This window comes from Bombina bombina, chromosome 1, assembly GCF_027579735.1.
Source record: "Bombina bombina isolate aBomBom1 chromosome 1, aBomBom1.pri, whole genome shotgun sequence".
In the NCBI taxonomy this organism is placed as follows: Eukaryota; Metazoa; Chordata; class Amphibia; order Anura; family Bombinatoridae; genus Bombina; species Bombina bombina.
The window spans coordinates 1,553,445,440-1,553,464,656 of NC_069499.1; the positions used below are offsets into that span (position 1 = coordinate 1,553,445,440).

The 19,217-nt window shown below is 40.3% G+C and overlaps 1 protein-coding gene across 1 annotated transcript in view; it reads right to left on the reverse strand.

The window, feature by feature from the left end:
- Window positions 1-2,068: 2,068 nt before the first annotated feature.
- Window positions 2,069-19,217, reverse strand: part of TRIM65 (tripartite motif containing 65) — a 61,491-nt gene continuing 44,342 nt past the window's right edge. The window contains exon 6 of the mRNA XM_053709157.1: window positions 2,069-4,367. Within this exon, the coding sequence (XP_053565132.1) occupies window positions 3,838-4,367 (530 nt within the window). The 3' untranslated portion in view covers window positions 2,069-3,837. The remainder of the gene's footprint in view (window positions 4,368-19,217) is intronic.

Consider the following 19,217-nt stretch of genomic DNA (forward strand, 5'->3'; position numbering starts at 1 on the left):
CAATAGCAACAGTAGGTTGATCAGTCTCAGCAGCTGCAAGGTCTCTTCCTATCAGTGTCTGCTGCTCGGCTCCAGTAGTACTGTGCAGTAACTAAGTCACAAGTTCCTGCTCTCGGCCCTCTGTAGGGGCACCATAAGGCGGCTGCCTGTTCTGCCTTGCACAAGCACCGGCCCTGTGTCTCTTCATGTAATCCGAGACCGACTCGACTATGATGTTGAGATCACTTCCAGGACTCTTTGTTATTCTTTACACTGAAGATAGTTGTTTGGGATCATTATCATGGTGCAGAATAAATCTGGGACCAATCAGATGCCTCCCTGATAGAACTGCATGATGTATCTGACTTTACTTCTCAGCATTGAGAAGACCATTAATTATGACCAAATCCCCAACTTCATTTACAGAAATGCAGCCCCAAACTTGCAAGGAACCTTTACTGTGCTTCACTGTTTTCTGTAAGCACTAATTCTTGTACTGCTCTCCAGCCCTTAGGCAAACAAACTTCCTTCTGCTACTGCCAAAAATTGACTCATCAGTCCAGAGTATCTGTTGCCATTTTTCTGCACCCCATTACCTGTGTTTTCGTCCATAGTTAAGGCCATTTCCACATCGGAGGTATGACTTTTTTGGCCGCAAGTCTTCCAGGAAGACCACTCTTTAATACATGTTTTTCCTTTGCTCTTGATCTAACATGACTGAATTATAGGGTAAAAATGTAGTATTAAAAAACATAATTTATTCTTACCTGATACATTATTTTCTTTCTTGGCAGGGAGAATCCACAAAGTCATTCATTGACCTGTGGGAAAATGCCTCGCCTGGCCACCAGGAGAAGGCAAACTTCCCTCCCACTTCCCCTACCCTCTCAGTAGTCAAGCTGAGGATAATGAAAAGTAGAGAGATAAAAGGGGTATTGTGTTGCCAAAGACTGCAGCCACTATAGTAATTCAGGGCGGTTTCGTGGACTCTCACTGCCATGAAAGAAAATAAGTTATCAGGTAAGCATTAATTAAGTTGCAAAGTTGTTTCATTACACATAAGAAAACATTTTATATAAAAATCTCACTGTCCCTTTAATGACCTCTTCACTTCACTGCGTGCTGCTGCTGAGGCTTCACCTGGTGACTTCCCAGACAATCGCTGTGGCTACACTGGTCCCTCTCTTGCTCTTCATCTACCAGGATATTGGAGTAATGGCCTAGGACACAGGCAATGGGGATATTTAGCTGGAACCTCAATGGGTGGCAACCTTGGCACTGCACAGGAACTGCTACTTGCACTTGTGCCATGCATTCTCCATAGCTGCCATACTGGATAAAGAAAATGTATGAAACATACCGTCAAGCAGTAGATTCCCTGCAGTGAATAGGGTATTTTTACAGTTTTATTCTTAAAGGAACAGTAAAGTCCAAATTAAACTTTCATGATTTAGACAGGGCATGTCATTTTAAACAACTTTCTAATTTACTTTTATCATCAAATTAATTTGTTCTCTTGGTATTCTTAGTTGAAAGCTAAACCTAGGTAGGCTCATATGCTAATTTCTAAGCCCTTGAAGGCCGCTTCTTATCTGAATGCATTTGACAGTTTTTCACAGCTTGAGGGCATTAGCTCATCTGATTTATATAGATAGCATTGTGCTCACGCACGTGGAGTTATTTAAGAGTCAGCACCAAATGCCTGATATGCAAGTCTGTCAAAAGATCTGAGATAAGGGGGCAGTCTGCAGAGGCTTAGATACAAGGTAATTACAGAGGTAAAAACTGTATTAATATAACAGTGTTGGTTATGCAAAACTGGGGAATGGGTAATAAAAGGATTATCTATCTTTTAAACAATAACATTTTTGGTGTTTACTATCCCTTTAACACCTTACCCTATACCTTCCTAGCCACACTCCCATCTGCTTATCGGTTTGGCACTTTACCTTGGGAGTAAGTTCCATTAGAGCGTAAGAGTTCTATAATGGGTTCTGATTGGTAGCATCGTCTTCTGCCTAAAGATGCTGAAGCAGGATTGGGCGATCTTTACAATACACGTAAACATAAATAAAAGTATGCAAATGTGTGACATTCATCATTTTAATAATATACAATAAAATATTTTTTATATCCCGGACATAAAGTTGCTTTAAGTATTAAATTAATAACAGTAAAAAAAAAAAAGCAATGTTGCATGTTAAAAAAACATAAATATCTTCTGCTTTGTTTTTACAAAACCTCTGTGTTGCTGTTGTGTTACAAGAACATAAATCTAAAATCTTTACATTTACCGCTATGTCTTGCCGTACCTTACCCCCCAGTGACTGAGCATAACATAAATGAAACTACATAAAACTTCTGTACTAATTATATACGTATATGTCCCTTATAAATAAAGAAAATACAAAGTACTTTTTTTGTATTTTGTTTTTACAAACCAAGTTGTCAACGTAACAGTCATGCTACTTTTTTTGTCTAATGCAGCTTATCAGTGTAACTGTATCAGCCTCATGTCCGTTTGTTGCTGACAAGGAGACTGAGGTCCTGATGATCAAAATGTTACAGGGTCAGATATATTTTAGATCATGCCCTCAGGGAATGATCTAAAAAACCACCTGTCCCTGCGAGTTGTGAGATGTTTCTAAAGGGACACTAAATCCAAATTTTTTCCTTCATGATTCAGATAAAGCAGCAATTTTAAGCAACTTTCTAATTTACTCTTATTATCAATTTTTCTTCGTTCTTTTGCTATCTTTATTTAAAGAGCAGGAAGAGCTTAGGAGCCGGCCCATTTTTGGTTCAGAACCTGGGTTATGCTTGCTTATTGGTTGGCTGAAAGTAGTCACCAATAAGCAAGCACTATCCAGAGTGCTGAACCAAAAAGAGGCAGGCTCCTAAGCTTTACATTCCTGCTTTTTAAATAAAGATATCAAGAGAACGAAGAAAAACTGATAGTAGGAGTAACTTAGAAAATTGCTTAACATTTCTGCTCTATCTGAATCATGAAAGAAAAAATTTGAGTTTAGTGTCCCTCAGAAAGTAAAGTAAAAATAAACTTTGCTAAGGGAGAGCAAATTTGTCAGGGAGCACAATTAAAAAATGAAATCCCGCTACCAATACAAATCAGATTACTCTGCTTTCAGCGCATTGTGTTTTACAATCCCCTCTGTTTTCATATTCATGTATTTTCTATCAGGGTATTAAAGGGATATAAAACCCAATATGTTTCTTTCATGATTCAGATAGAGGGGCCGATTTATCAATGTCTGGCGGACATGATCCGCTGTAGCGTATCATGTCCGCCAGACATCGCTGAATGCCGCCAGCATACGCTGTAGGTATTTAACATTGCACAAGCAGTTCTGGTGAACTGCTTGTGCAATGCCGCCCCCTGTAGATTTGCGGCCAATCGGCTGCTAGCAGGTGGTGCCAATCAACCCGATCATACACGATTGGGCAGATTGATGTCCGCAGCCTCAGAGGAGGCTTACGAATTAAGGAGCAGCGTTCTTAAGACCACTGCTTCTTAACTCCTGTTTCCGGCGGATTAGCCACCATTCGGGCAGTAGTAAAATCGGCCCAGAGATTACAATTTTAAACAATTTCCCAATTAATTTCTATTATTTAATTTTCTTAGTTTAAAATGACATAAGTAAGAATTTGAGCTGTTTTGCTGGTACCATCTTAAAAATATTTGTTTAGGGACAGAGATAACTTAGTTTACTGGAGAATAAGTCTCTGCATTAGTGCAAAGTATGAGCTCACGCATCAATCAGCATCTTTACGGTGAAGCACAGGTGCATCGCAAGAACAGCTCTACCGAGCATCATCAGGAGCAGTGGCTAAACATGGGGGCTAAGAAACTTGGCACAGTACAACAGAGGCACCCTCTCCAATCCAAAAGATGGGATATATCACCTCTGAGAAGGTGCAACTGAAGGAGTGGAGGAGATTGAGTTTACCATCTTTAATGCCATAATAAATTAGGCTGCCGGCATTATAATCCAGACTGACTCCAATTTTCTTATATTTGGGCATCTGCAACTTCTCCTCTTTGTTGTCGTGCCAGACTGAGTGGCGGGTGCTGAGTATTTGCAGGCTCCAGGAAAACCGGTTGTGTCCTATTTTATTTTCGTCGCCTCCGTTACGAGACAGGGATCCATATGCCACCCCAACATGCACAAAAAAATCAGAGATTTCCACTTCCCAGTAATGGCGACCTTGGTGGAATCCATCTGTACACATGACCTGCCAATTGTTGAATTGTTCCTGAAGCTCAGGGACATTATGTACTGATATCCGGGTGTGGTTTGCTTCACAACCATTACGTGACACTTGGATATATTTGTTGGCGCTTTGTATGTCAAAGGTCAAGTTATGGTACTCTAGATAAAAAAAAATACAGTAAATGATGAGAAACAAAACGTTAATTAAAGATACATAATCAGAGTTTTCTTTTTTCCTCGAGAAAGGAAAAGTGGTTTCAATTTAAAGGCACATTAAAGAAAATTTTGTATTTATCTGTTAGAAATGTTTAACTTTATTGTGACAGATCTGCATACAAAATAAATGTTCTAAAAGCATGTTAACCCTGTCTTTTTTTCTTTTTTATAGAAACAATGCTTTGAAAAGCCTCTTTTCTGCGGCCAATTAGAAACAGATATAAACAAGTGCCTGCACATGTCAACCAATCACTGTGTAGCATGTATTAAATTGCAGCAAAACCAAGCAAAAACAAATAATAAAAGTGCATTGGCAAGTTGTGTTATGTTATGAAAAATTTAACATTTTCACCTAGATTAAAAGTGGAGTGCAACATCACTCTAGCACAATCAATAGTGCTTCAATTTTTTTGTGCTCATATTACAAGTCCAAAGTTTTTTTTTTTACCGCTCCAAAAGTGTGCGTTTGCTAAATCCTTCACAAAATAGACTTCTATGGGGAGAAAATTCATGTTGGATATCGCTCCAGTCAAGTGCTAATCTGAGGGTGAGCTAAGGAGATGGTACACAAGACATGGAGGCCTACTTATCAAGCCGTCAGCTATGCTGCATTCGCCGGCACCAATACGCTCGTCTAACATTGCGGCCGCGGACCTGAATACGCTTATTTATTAAAAAGCTGTCAAAAAGCTGCGCACCAAGTATGGGGCGATGAGCAGCGGACTGTTGTTAACTAAACAGTCATTGATCTCGCTGCTATTCGGCTTTTTCCCAACTTTATTAATACCCTGTCACTAAACACCGCTACTATACTATAATGTTTAACCCCTATCCCGCCACTCCCGGACCCCACCGCAACTAAATAAAAGTATTAACCCCTATCCCGCCGCTCCCGGAGCCCACCGCAACTAACTAAATATATTAACCCCTAATCTGCCACTTCCGGAACCCACCACAACTCTAATAAAGTTATTAACCCCTATTCCTCCGCTCCCCGACACCGCCGCAACTAACTAAATGTATTAACCCGTATCCCGCCGCTCCCGGAGCCCACCGCAACTAACTAAATGTATTAGCCCCTAAACCCCTGGCCTCCCATATCACTACCACTTACTAAACCTATTAACCCCTAAACCACCAGCCCCCCACTTCGCCATAAACTAAATTACTCTATTAACCCCTAAACCTAACAACCCGCAAACTTTAAATTAAATATTAACTCATCCCTATCTTATAATAAATTTAAACTTACCTGTAGAATTAAAATAAACTATATTAAACTATTAATTAAACTACCCTAACTATTATACTAAAATTACATTAAACTATATTAAACTATTAACTTACCCTAACTATTATACTCAAATTACATTAAACTAACAATTGAAATAACTATATTACATAGTTAAAAACCTAATCCTACTCAAATTATTTAAATCTACAATAAAGAATTACTAAGTTACACAAAATAAAAAACACCAACGGCTAGATTACGAGTTTTGCGTTATGAGCGGCACGGTGCTAACTTGCAAGTTATTGTCACCGCTCACTTACCTACAGCGCTGGTATTACAGGTTTTCATAAACCCGGCGTTAGCAGGCAATATTGCTGCGTAAAGCAAAATTGAGCTCCATACCGCACTCCAATACCAGCGCTGCGGTGAGCTGGTTTTACGTGCTCATGCACGATTTCCCCATAGACATCAATGGGGAGAGTTGGCTGAAAAAAAGCCTAACACCTGCAATAAAGGAGAGTAAAGCTCCATAAAGCAGCCCCATTGATTCCTATGGGGAAACAAAAGTTAACACCCTAACATAAACCCCGAGTCTAAACACCCCTAATCTGCCGCACCCCAACATCGCCGACACCTACCTTACAGTTATTGACCCCTAATCTGCCGCACCAATGTAGCCGCCACCTACCTACACTTATTGACCCCTAATCTGCCGCCGCCACCTACATTACACTTATTAACCCCTAATCTGCCGCCCCAATTGTCGCCGCCACCCACCTATACTTATTAACCCCTAATCTGCCGCCCCTAACATCGCCGCCACATACCTACATTTATTAAACCCTAATCTTCCGCCCCCAACGTCGTCGCCACTATACTTAAGTTATTAACCCCTAACTCCCCTAATTTTAATATAATTAAAATAAATCTAAATAAAACCTATTATTAATACCTAAATAATTCCTATTTAAAACTAAATACTTACTTAAAATAAACCCTAAGCTAGCTACAATATAACTAATAGTTACATTGTATCTATCTTAGGTTTTTTATCTTAGCTAAGTTTGTATTTATTTTAACTAGGTAGAATAGTTAGTAAATAGTTATTAACTATTTAATAACTACCTAGCTAAAATAAATACAAATTTACCTGTAAAATAAAACCTAACCTGTCTTACACTAACACCTAACCTTACACTACAATCAAATACATTACATTAAGTAAATACAATTAACTAAATTACAAAAAACAAAAACACTAAATTACACAAAATAAAAAATAAATTATCAGATATTTAAACTAATTACACCTAATCTAATAACCCTATCAAAATAAAAAAGCCCCCCCAAAATAAAAAAAAAACCCTAGCCTAAACTAAACTACCAATAGCCTTTAAAAGGGCCTTTTGCGGGGCATTGTCCCAAAGAAATCAGCTCTTTTACCTGTAAAAAAAAAATACAAACAACCCCCCAACAGTAAAACCTACCACCCACACAACCAACCCCACAAATAAAATACTATCTAAAAAAACCTAAGCTCCCCATTGCCCTGAAAAGGGCATTTGGATGGGCATTGCCCTTAAAAGGGCATTTAGCTCTTTTATTTTCAGATTAGGGTTTGGGCATAAAAACCCACCCAATAAACCCTTAAAAAAACTAACACTAACCCCCGAAGATCCACTTACAGTTTTTGAAGACCGGACATCCATCCTCAACGAAGCCGGGAGAAGTCTTTATCCAAGCGGCAAGAAGTCCTCAACGAAGACGGGAGAAGTCCTCAATGAAGCGGCAGAAGTCTTCATCCAAGCCAGCAGAGGTCTTCATCCAGACGGCATCTTCTATCTTCATCCATCCGGCGCGGAGCAGCTCCATCTTCAAGACATCCAGCACGGAGCATCCTCTTCTTTCGATGGTTGCTGAAGAATGAAGGTTCCTTTAAGGGACGTCATCCAAGATGGCGTCCCTTGAATTCCGATTGGCTGATAGAATTCTATCAGCCAATCGGAATTAAAGGTGAAAAAATCCTATTGTTAGATGCAATCAGTCAATAGGATTGAGCTTCAATCCTATTGGCTGATCCAATCAGCCAATAGGATTGAGCTTGCATTCTATTGGCTGATTGGAACACCAATAGAATGCAAGCTCAATCCTATTGGCTGATTGCATCAGCCAATAGGATTTTTTCACCTTTAATTCCGATTGGCTGATAGAATTCTATCAGCCAATCGGAATTCAAGGGATGCCATCTTGGATGACGTCCCTTAAAGGAACCTTCATTCTTCGTTAGCCGTCGTCAGAAGAGGATACTCCGCACCGGATGTCTTGAAGATGGAGCCGCTCTGCACCGGATGGACGAAGATAGAAGATGCCGCCTGGAAGAAGACTTCTGCCGGCTTGGATGAAGACTTCTGCCGCTTTGTTGAGGACTTCTTGCTGCTTGGATGAAGACTTCTCCCGGCTTTGTTGAGGATGGATGTCCGGTCTTCAAAAACTGTAAGTGGATCTTCGGGGGTTAGTGTTAGGTTTTTTTAAGGGTTTATTGGGTGGGTTTTATTTTTAGATTAGGGTTTGAGCAGAAAAATAGCTAAATGCCCTTTTAAGGGCAATGCCCATACAAATGCCCTTTTCAGGGCTACTAGATTAGGTGTAATTAGTTTAAATATCTGATAATTTATTTTTTATTTTGTGTAATTTAGTGTTTGTTTTTTTGTAATTTAGTTAATTGTATTTAATTAATGTAATTTATTTAATTGTAGTGTAAGGTTAGGTGTTAGTGTAAGACAGGTTAGGTTTTATTTTACAGGTAAATTTGTATTTATTTTAGCTACGTAGTTAGTAAATAGTTAATAACTATTTACTAACTAGTCTACCTAGTTAAAATAAATACAAACTTGCCTGTGAAATAAAAATAAACCCTAAGCTAGCTACAATGTAACTATTAGTTATATTGTAGCTAGCTTAGGGTTTATTTTATAGGTAAGTATTTAGTTTTAAATAGGAATTATTTAGTTAATGATAGGAATTTTTAATTAGATTTATTTTAATTATATTAATGTAGGGGATGTTAGGGTTAGACTTAGGGTTAGGGGTTAATAACTTTAGTATAGTGGCAACGACGTTGGGGGCGGCAGATTAGGGGTTAATAACAGTAATGTAGGGTGCGGCGATGTTAGGGACAGCAGATTAGGGGTTAATAATATTTAACTAGTGTTTGCGATGTGGGAGTGCGGCGGTTTAGGGGTTAATATGTTTATTATAGTGGCGGTGTACTTTTTAGCACTTTAGTTATGAGTTCTATGTTACAGCTTTGTAGCGTAAAACCTATAACTACTGACTTTCAGTTTACGTTATGGATCTTGACGGTACTGGCTGTACCGTTCACTTTTTGGCCTCCCAGGCAAACTCGTAATACCGGCGCCATTAAAAAAGGACTTTTTGAAAGTTGCGGTAGTTACGCTGCGTTACGGCCAAAAAAGTGTGCGGTACAGATATACCTGCAAGACTCGTAATACCAGCGGTAGTGAAAAAGCAGCGTTATGAGGCTTTTTCAGCCATAACGCAAAACTCGTAATCTAGCCGTAAGTTACACAAAATAAAAACTAAATTATCAAATATTTAAACTAATTATACCTAATCTAATAGCCCTATGAAAATAAAAAAAAAAACCAAAATAAAAAAACATAATTTATGCTTACCTGATAAATTCCTTTCTTCTGTAGTGTGATTAGTCCACGGGTCATCATTACTTCTGGGATATTACTCCTCCCCAACAGGAAGTGCAAGAGGATTCACCCAGCAGAGCTGCATATAGCTCCTCTCCTCTACGTCACTCCCAGTCATTCGACCAAGGACCAACGAGAAAGGAGAAACCAAGGGTGTAGTGGTGACTGGAGTATAATTTAAAAAATATTTACCTGCCTTAAAAAACAGGGCGGGCCGTGGACTGATCACACTACAGAAGAAAGGAATTTATCAGGTAAGCATAAATTATGTTTTCTTCTGTTAAGTGTGATCAGTCCACGGGTCATCATTACTTCTGGGATACCAATACCAAAGCAAAAGTACACGGATGATGGGAGGGATAGGCAGGCTCTTTATACAGAAGGAACCACTGCCTGAAGAACCTTTCTCCCAAAAATAGCCTCCGAGGAAGCAAAAGTGTCAAATTTGTAAAATTTGGAAAAAGTATGAAGCGAAGACCAAGTTGCAGCCTTGCAAATCTGTTCAACAGAGGCCTCATTCTTAAAGGCCCAAGTGGAAGCCACAGCTCTAGTAGAATGAGCTGTAATTCTTTCAGGAGGCTGCTGTCCAGCAGTCTCATAGGCTAAACGAATTATGCTACGAAGCCAGAAAGAAAGAGAGGTAGCAGAAGCCTTTTGACCTCTCCTCTGACCAGAGTAAACGACAAACAGGGAAGACGTTTGTCGAAATTCCTTAGTTGCCTGTAAGTAAAACTTCAGGGCACGAACTACATCCAGATTGTGCAGAAGACGTTCCTTCTTCGAAGAAGGATTTGGACACAAAGAAGGAACAACAATCTCTTGATTGATATTCCTGTTAGTGACTACCTTAGGTAAGAACCCAGGTTTAGTGCGCAGAACTACCTTATCCGAATGAAAAATCAAATAAGGAGAATCACAATGTAAAGCTGATAACTCAGAGACTCTTCGAGCCGAGGAAATAGCCATTAAAAATAGAACTTTCCAAGATAACAACTTTATATCAATGGAATGGAGGGGTTCAAACGGAACACCCTGTAAAACGTTAAGAACAAGGTTTAAACTCCATGGCGGAGCAACAGTTTTAAACACAGGCTTAATCCTGGCCAAAGCCTGACAAAAAGCCTGAACGTCTGGCACTTCTGACAGACGTTTGTGTAACAGAATGGACAGAGCTGAGATCTGTCCCTTTAATGAACTAGCAGATAAACCCTTTTCTAAACCTTCTTGTAGAAAAGACAATATCCTAGGAATCCTAACCTTACTCCAAGAGTAACCTTTGGATTCACACCAATATAGGTATTTACGCCATATCTTATGGTAAATCTTTCTGGTAACAGGCTTCCTAGCCTGTATTAAGGTGTCAATAACTGACTCCAAAAACCCACGTCTTGATAAAATCAAACGTTCAATTTCCAAGCAGTCAGCTTCAGAGAAGTTAGATTTTGATGTTTGAAAGGGCCCTGTATCAGGAGGTCCTGTTTCAGAGGTAGAGACCAAGGTGGACAGGATGACATGTCCACCAGGTCTGCATACCAAGTCCTGCGTGGCCACGCAGGCGCTATTAGAATCACTGATGCTCTCTCCTGTTTGATTCTGGCAATCAATCGAGGAAGCATCGGGAAGGGTGGAAACACATAAGCCATCCTGAAGTCCCAAGGTGCAGTCAGGGCATCTATTAGGACTGCTCCTGGATCCCTGGATCTGGACCCGTAACGAGGAAGCTTGGCGTTCTGTCGAGACGCCATGAGATCTATCTCTGGTTTGCCCCAACGTCGAAGTATTTGGGCAAAGACCTCCGGATGAAGTTCCCACTCCCCCGGATAAAAAGTCTGACGACTTAAGAAATCCGCCTCCCAGTTCTCCACTCCCGGGATGTGGATTGCTGACAGGTGGCAGGAGTGAGACTCTGCCCAGCGAATTATCTTTGATACTTCCATCATTGCTAGGGAGCTTCTTGTCCCTCCCTGATGGTTGATGTAAGCTACAGTCATGATGTTGTCTGACTGAAACCTGATGAACCTCCGAGTTGTCAACTGGGGCCAAGCCAGGAGGGCATTGAGAACTGCTCTCAATTCCAGAATGTTTATTGGCAGGAGACTCTCCTCCTGACTCCATTGTCCCTGAGCCTTCAGAGAATTCCAGACGGCGCCCCAACCTAGAAGGCTGGCGTCTGTTGTTACAATTGTCCAGTCTGGTCTGCTGAATGGCATCCCCCTGGACAGATGTGGCCGAGAAAGCCACCATAGAAGAGAATTTCTGGTCTCTTGATCCAGATTCAGAGAAGGGGACAAGTCTGAGTAATCCCCATTCCACTGACTTAGCATGCACAGTTGCAGTGGTCTGAGGTGTAAGCGTGCAAAGGGTACTATGTCCATTGCCGCTACCATCAAGCCGATTACCTCCATGCATTGAGCCACTGACGGGTGTTGAATGGAATGAAGGGTGCGGCAAGCACTTTGAAGTCTTGTTAACCTGTCTTCTGTCAGGTAAATCTTCATTTCTACAGAATCTATAAGAGTCCCCAGGAAGGGAACTCTTGTGAGTGGGACGAGTGAACCTTTCTTTTCGTTCACCTTCCATCCATGTGACCTTAGAAATGCCAGTACTAACTCTGTATGAGACTTGGCAGTTTGAAAGCTTGAAGCTTGTATCAGAATGTCGTCTAGGTACGGAGCTACCGAAATTCTCCGCCAGAAGAGCACCTAGAACCTTTGTGAAGATTCTTGGAGCTGTAGCCAATCCGAATGGAAGAGCTACAAACTGGTAATGCCTGTCTAGAAAGGCAAACCTTAGATACCGGTAATGATCTTTGTGGATCGGTATGTGAAGGTAAGCATCCTTTAAATCCACTGTGGTCATGTACTGACCTTCTTGGATCATGGGTAAAATAGTCTCCATTTTGAACGAAGGAACTCTTAGGAATTTGTTTAAGATCTTTAAATCCAGGATTGGTCTGAAAGTTCCCTCTTTTTTGGGAACCACAAACAGATTTGAGTAAAACCCTTGTCCCTGTTCCGATCATGGAACTGGATGGATTACTCCCATTAACAACAGTTCTTGTACGCAGCGTAGAAACGCTTCTTTCTTTGTTTGGTTTGTTGACAACCTTGACAGATGAAATCTCTCTCTTGGAGGAGAGTATTTGAAGTCCAGAAGGTATCCCTGAGATATTATCTCTAGCGCCCAGGGATCCTGGACATCTCTTGCCCAAGCCTGGGCGAAGAGAGAAAGTCTGCCCCCCACTAGATCCGATCCCGGATCGGGGGCCCTCAATTCATGCTGTTTTAGTGGCAGCAGCAGGTTTCCTGGCCTGCTTGCCCTTGTTCCAGGACAGGTTAGGTCTCCAGCCTTGTCTGAAGCGAGCACCAGATCCTTCTTGTTTTGGAGCAGTGGAAGTTGATGCTGCTCCTGCTTTGAAATTCCGAAAGGAACGAAAATTAGACTGTCTAGCCTTAGGTCTGGCTTTGTCTTGAGGCAGGGCGTGGCCCTTACCTCCTGTAATGTCAGCGATAATTTCTTTCAAACCGGGCCCAAATAAGGTCTGCCCTTTGAAAGGTATATTAAGTAATTTGGACTTAGAAGTTACATCAGCTGACCAGGATTTTAGCCACAGTGCCCTGCGCGCCTGAATGGCGAATCCGGAATTCTTAGCCGTAAGTTTAGTTAAATGTACTACGGCTTCCGAAATGAAAGAATTAGCTAGCTTAAGTATTCTAAGCCTGTCCGAAATGTCGTCCAGCGTAGCTGAACTAAGGTTCTCTTCCAGAGACTCAATCCAGAATGCCGCTGCAGCCGAGACCGGCGCAATGCATGCAAGGGGTTGCAATATAAAACCTTGTTGAACAAACATTTTCTTAAGGTAACCCTCTAACTTTTTATCCATTGGATCTGAAAAGGCACAGCTATCCTCTACCGGGATAGTGGTACGCTTAGCTAAAGTAGAAACTGCTCCCTCCACCTTAGGTACCGTTTGCCATAAGTCCCGTGTGGCGGTGTCTATTGGAAACATCTTTCTAAATATCGGAGGGGGTGAGAACGGCACACCGGGTCTATCCCACTCCTTAGTAATAATTTCAGTTAGTCTCTTAGGTATAGGAAAAACGTCAGTACTTGTTGGTACAGCAAAATATTTATCCAACCTACACATTTTCTCTGGTATTGCAACTGTGTTACAATCATTCAGAGCCGCTAACACCTCCCCTAGTAATACACGGAGGTTTTCCAGCTTAAATTTGAAATTTGAAATATCTGAATCCAATCTGATTGGATCAGAACCGTCAGCCGCAGAATGAAGCTCTCCGTCCTCATGCTCTGCAAGTTGTGACGCAGTATCTGACATGGCCCTAGCATTATCAGCGCACTCTGTTCTCACCCCAGAGTGATCACGCTTGCCTCTTAGTTCTGGTAATTTAGCCAAAACTTCCGTCATAACAGTAGCCATATCTTGTAATGTTATTTGTAATGGCCGCCCAGATGTACTGGGTGCCACCATATCGCGCACCTCCCGAGCGGGAGATGCAGGTACTGTCACGTGAGGCGAGTTAGTCGGCATAACTCTCCCCTCGTTGTTTGGTGAAATTTGTTCAATTTGTACAGATTGACTTTTATTTAAAGTAGCATCAATACAGTTAGTACATAAATTTCTATTGGGCTCCACTTTGGCGTTATTACAAATAGTACAGGTCTCATCCTCTGAATCAGACATGTTTAACACACTAGCAACTAAACTTGCAACTTGGAAATATTATACAATGAAAAGCGTACTGTGTCTAAGAAGCACAGAAGATATATAACAGTTGAAATCAATAAACTTTGCAAAACAAAACACAATTTTAGCAAAGGCTTGTTCCCATTAGCAAAGAATAACTAACCCTGATGGAATAAACGTTTCTTAATCACAGTCAACTACAATCTCACAGCTCTGTTAGATTACTTCCCTCAAACAAGCTTTGAAGACCCCTGAGTTCTGTAGAGATAAACCGGAACATGCAGGAAAAAACAATGAGCTTCTGACTGAAATTTTTGATGCGTAGCAAAAGCGCCAAAAAAAGGTCCCTCCCCCTCACACACAACAGTGAGAGAGATCAGTAAACTGTCATAATTAGATAAAGCAACTGCCAAGTGGAAAAATAGTGCCCAAACACTTTATTCACCCAGTACCTCAGAAAATGAAAACGATTTTACATTCCAGCAAAAAACGTTTAACATAAGTTAGTAAAAAACCAAATAGGCTAGAGATTATATACACAGTGTAATTCTAGTGAAGTACCATTCCCCAGAATACTCAAATGTAAAAAATACATACATGATATTATGTCGGTATGGCAGGATTTTCTCATCAATTCCATTGTCAGAAAATAAAAACTGCTACATACCTCTTTGCAGATTAAACTGCCCGCTGTCCCCTGATCTGAAGTTTACCTCTCCTCAGATGGCCGAGAAACAGCAATATGATCTTAACTACTCCGGCTAAAATCATAGTAAAAAACTCTGGTAGATTCTTCTTCAAATTCTACCAGAGAAGGAATAACACACTCCGGTGCTATTAAAAAATAACAAACTTTTGATTGAAGAAATAAAACTAAGTAAAATCACCATAGTCCTCTCACACATCCTATCTAGTCGTTGGGTGCAAGAGAATGACTGGGAGTGACGTAGAGGGGAGGAGCTATATGCAGCTCTGCTGGGTGAATCCTCTTGCACTTCCTGTTGGGGAGGAGTAATATCCCAGAAGTAATGATGACCCGTGGACTGATCACACTTAACAGAAGAAAAACCCTAACCTACAATAAATTGCCAATGAAAAGGGCATTTGTATGGGCATTGCCCTTAAGAGGGCATTTAGCTCTTTTTACGGCTTAAGTCCCTAACCTAAAATTAAAACCCACCCAATAAACCCTTAAAAAAACTAACACTAACCCCCGAGGATCCACTTACAGTTTTTGAAGACCCTACATCCATCCTCAACGAAGCGGCAGAAGTCCTCAGCGAAGCCGGCAGAAGTCTTCATCCAAGCGGGCCGAAGTCTTCATCCAACCGGGCAGAAGTCTTCATCCAGATGGCATCTTCTATCTTCATCCATCTGATGCGGAGTGGCTCCATCTTCAAGACATCCGACGCGGAGCATCCTCTTCTTCTTACGACGGCGACTGAAGAATGAAATTTCCTTTAAATGACGTCATCCAAGATGGCGTCTCTTAGATTCCAATTGGCTGATAGAATTCTATCAGCCAATAGGAATTAAGATGGAAAACATCCTATTGGCTGTTGCAATCAGCCAATAGGATTGAGCTTTCATCCTATTAGCTGATTTAATCAGCCAATAGGATTGAGCTCGCATTCTATTGGCTATTCCAATCAGCCAATCGAATGCAAGATCAATCCTATTGGCTGATTGGATCAGCCAATAGGATGAAAGCTCAATCCTTTTGGCTGATTGCAACAGCCAATACGATTTTTTCCACTTTAATTCCTATTGGCTGATAGAATACTATCAGCCAATCGGAATCTTAGAGACATCATCTTGGAGGACGTAATTTAAAGGAAACTTCATTTTACAGCGGCGATTGTAAGAAGAGGATGCTCCGTGCCGGATGTCTTGAAGATGGACCCGCTCCATGGCGGATGGATGAAGATAGAAGATGCCGTCTGGAAGAAGACTTCTGCCCAGTTGGATGAATACTTCGGCCCGCTTGGATGAAGACTTCTGCCGGCTTCGCTGAGGACTTTTGCCGCTTCGTTGAGGATGGATGTCGGGTCTTCAAAAACTGTAAGTGGATCTTCGGGGGTTAGTGGTAGTTTTTTTTAAGGGTTTATTGGGTGGGTTTTAATTTTAGGTTAGGGACTTTGGGCGGAAAAAGAGCTAAATGCTCTTTTAAGGGCAATGCCCATACAAATGCCTTTTTCAGGGCAATGGGGAGCTTAGGTTTTTTTAGGTAGGTTTTTATTTGGGGGGTTTGGTTGTGTGGGTGGTGGGTTTTACTGTTGGGGGGTTGTTTGTATTTTTTTTACAGGTAAAAGACCTTTTAAGGGTCATTGGTAGTTTATTGTAGGCTAGGGTTTTTTTTTTATTTTGGGGGGGCTTTTTTATTTTCATAGGGCTATTAGATTAGGTGTAAAATTAGTTTAAATATTTGATCATTTATTTTTTATTTTGCGTAACTTAGTGTTTTTTATTTTTTGTAACTTAGTGTTTTTTATTTTTTGTAACTTAGTTATTTATTTTGTGTAACTTAATGTTTTTTATTTTTTGTAACTTAGTAATTCTTTATTGTAGATTTAAATAACTTGAGTAGGGTTAGGTTTTTAAATATATAATATAGTTAATTTAATTTGTAGTTTAATGTAATTTTAGTATAATAGTTAGGGTAGGTTAATTAGTAGTTTAATATAGTTTATTTTAATTTTTAAGGTAAGTTTAAATTTATTCTAAGATAGGGATGAGGTAATTATAATGTAAAGTTAGCGGCTTGTTGGGTTTAGGGGTTAATAGGTTTAGTTAGTGGTAGTGATGTGGGAGGCCAGGGGTTTAAGGGTTAATACATTTATTTAGTTGCAGAGGGGTCTGGGAGCGGCGGTATAGGGGTTAATAACTTTATTTAGTTGCAGTGGGCTCGGGGAGCGGTGGTATAGGGGTTAATATATTTATTTAGTTGCGGTGGGATCCGGGAGCGGTGGAATAGGGGTTAATACTTTTATTTAGTCTCGGTGGGCTCCAGGAACGGCGGGATAGGGGTTAATATATTTATTTAATTGCGGTGGGCTCCGGGAAAGGCGGGATAGGGGTTAATATATTTATTTATTTGCAGCGGTGTCGGGGAGCGGCGGGATAGGGGTCAATAACATTATGTAGGTGGCGGCGATGTCGGGACGGCAGATTAGGGGTGTATAGACTCGGGGCTTATTTTAGGGTGTTAGGTGTAAACGTAACTTTTATTCTAGCATAGAAATTAATGGGATATCTGGCAGCATCGAACATAAGCTTTCGCTGCTTTCAGACTCCCATCGATTCCTAAGTCATCCGCGGCCTCCAGTGAAGCGGATTGAAAACCAGGTACGCTGGGCCGGAATAGTGGCGAGCGTACCTGTTAGAAGTTTGATAACTAGCAAAAGTTGTCAGATAGTGCCGTAAGCATCGATCTGTGTCAGACTGAGACCGGCGGATCGTATGTTACATCACAGATTTTAACTTGCCGGTCTGTAGGCTTTGATAAATAGGGCGAATCAGGCTCGCCACAATTACGCTACGGAATTCCAGTGTATTTGCGGTTGACGGCTTGATAAATAGGCCTTATGGAGTTCTCCATATAGTTCAGTGCTATAAAGTCACTTAAGCACAACACTTAACTCATCACTTGTAATATGAGTACAATGAGCACACTATGGGCTAATTTGCATATCATGTGACATCACTACAGAAGTTTCATTTGATTGAGGTTTTTATAAACAAAAAAGATGAGAATGATTCACTTATTGCCATGAAAACGACATTCATCATTGTGTTAGAATCTTTACCTTCACATTGATCCTGATAATCACTTATATATCCAAATACAATAAAATTCAAAAATACAGATAAAGAGTTTATCTTATATTATTTATAAACTTCCATCATACAAAAACTTATTTGGGATACTAGTGTATGTTTAAACTTGTGCCACAAAAGTATAATTCCCTGAAACTGTTAAAGGGACATAATACTCATATGCTAACTGTTAAAAACTGATATATATATCACCTGAACATCTCTATGTGAAAAACATAATTTATGTAAGAACTTACCTGATAAATTCATTTCTTTCATATTGGCAAGAGTCCATGAGCTAGTGACGTATGGGATATACAATCCTACCAGGAGGGGCAAAGTTTCCGAAACCTCAAAATGCCTATAAATACACCCCTCACCACACCCACAATTCAGTTTAACGAATAGCCAAGTAGTGGGGTGATAAAGAAAGGAGTAAAAAGCATCAACAAAGGAATTTGGAAATAATTGTGCTTTATACAAAAAATCATAACCACCATAAAAAGGGTGGGTCTCATGGACTCTTGCCAATATGAAAGAAATGAATTTATCAGATAAGTTCTTACATAAATTATGTTTTCTTTCATGTAATTGGCAAGAGTCCATGAGCTAGTGAGGTATGGGATAGTAATACCCAAGATGTGGAACTCCACAGAAGAGTCACTAGAGAAGGAGGGATAAAATAATAACAGTCATTTTCTGCTGAAAAAAATTAATCCACAACCCAAATTATAAGTTTATTTTCATAATGAAAAGAAAAAACTTAAACATAAGCAGAGGAATCAAACTGAAACGGCTGCCTGAAAAACGTTTCTACCAAAAACTGCTTCCGAAGAAGCAAATACATCAAAATGGTAGAATTTAGTAAATGTATGCAAAGAAGACCAGGTTGCTGCTTTGCAAATCTGATCAACTGAAGCTTCATTCTTAAAAGCCCACGAAGTGGAGACTGATCTAGTAGAATGAGCTGTAATTCTCTGAGGCGTAATTTCTCTATTAATGTTGTTAGAATGTAGAAATTTAAATTTAAATGAAGTCTGCAAAACTGCCTTATCCTAGCAGAAGAGATGGCCAAAAGTAACAACACTTTCCAAGAAAGTAGTTTAATGTCCAAAGAATGCATAGGCTCAAACGGAGGAGCCTGTAAAGCCTTCAAAACCAAATTAAGACTCCAAGGAGGAGAGATTGATTTAATGACAAGCTTGATACGGACCAAAGCCTGTACAAAACAGTGAATATCAGGAAGCTTAGCAATCTTTCTGTGAAATAAAACAGAAAGAGCAGATATTTGTGCCTTCAAGGAACTTGCAGAC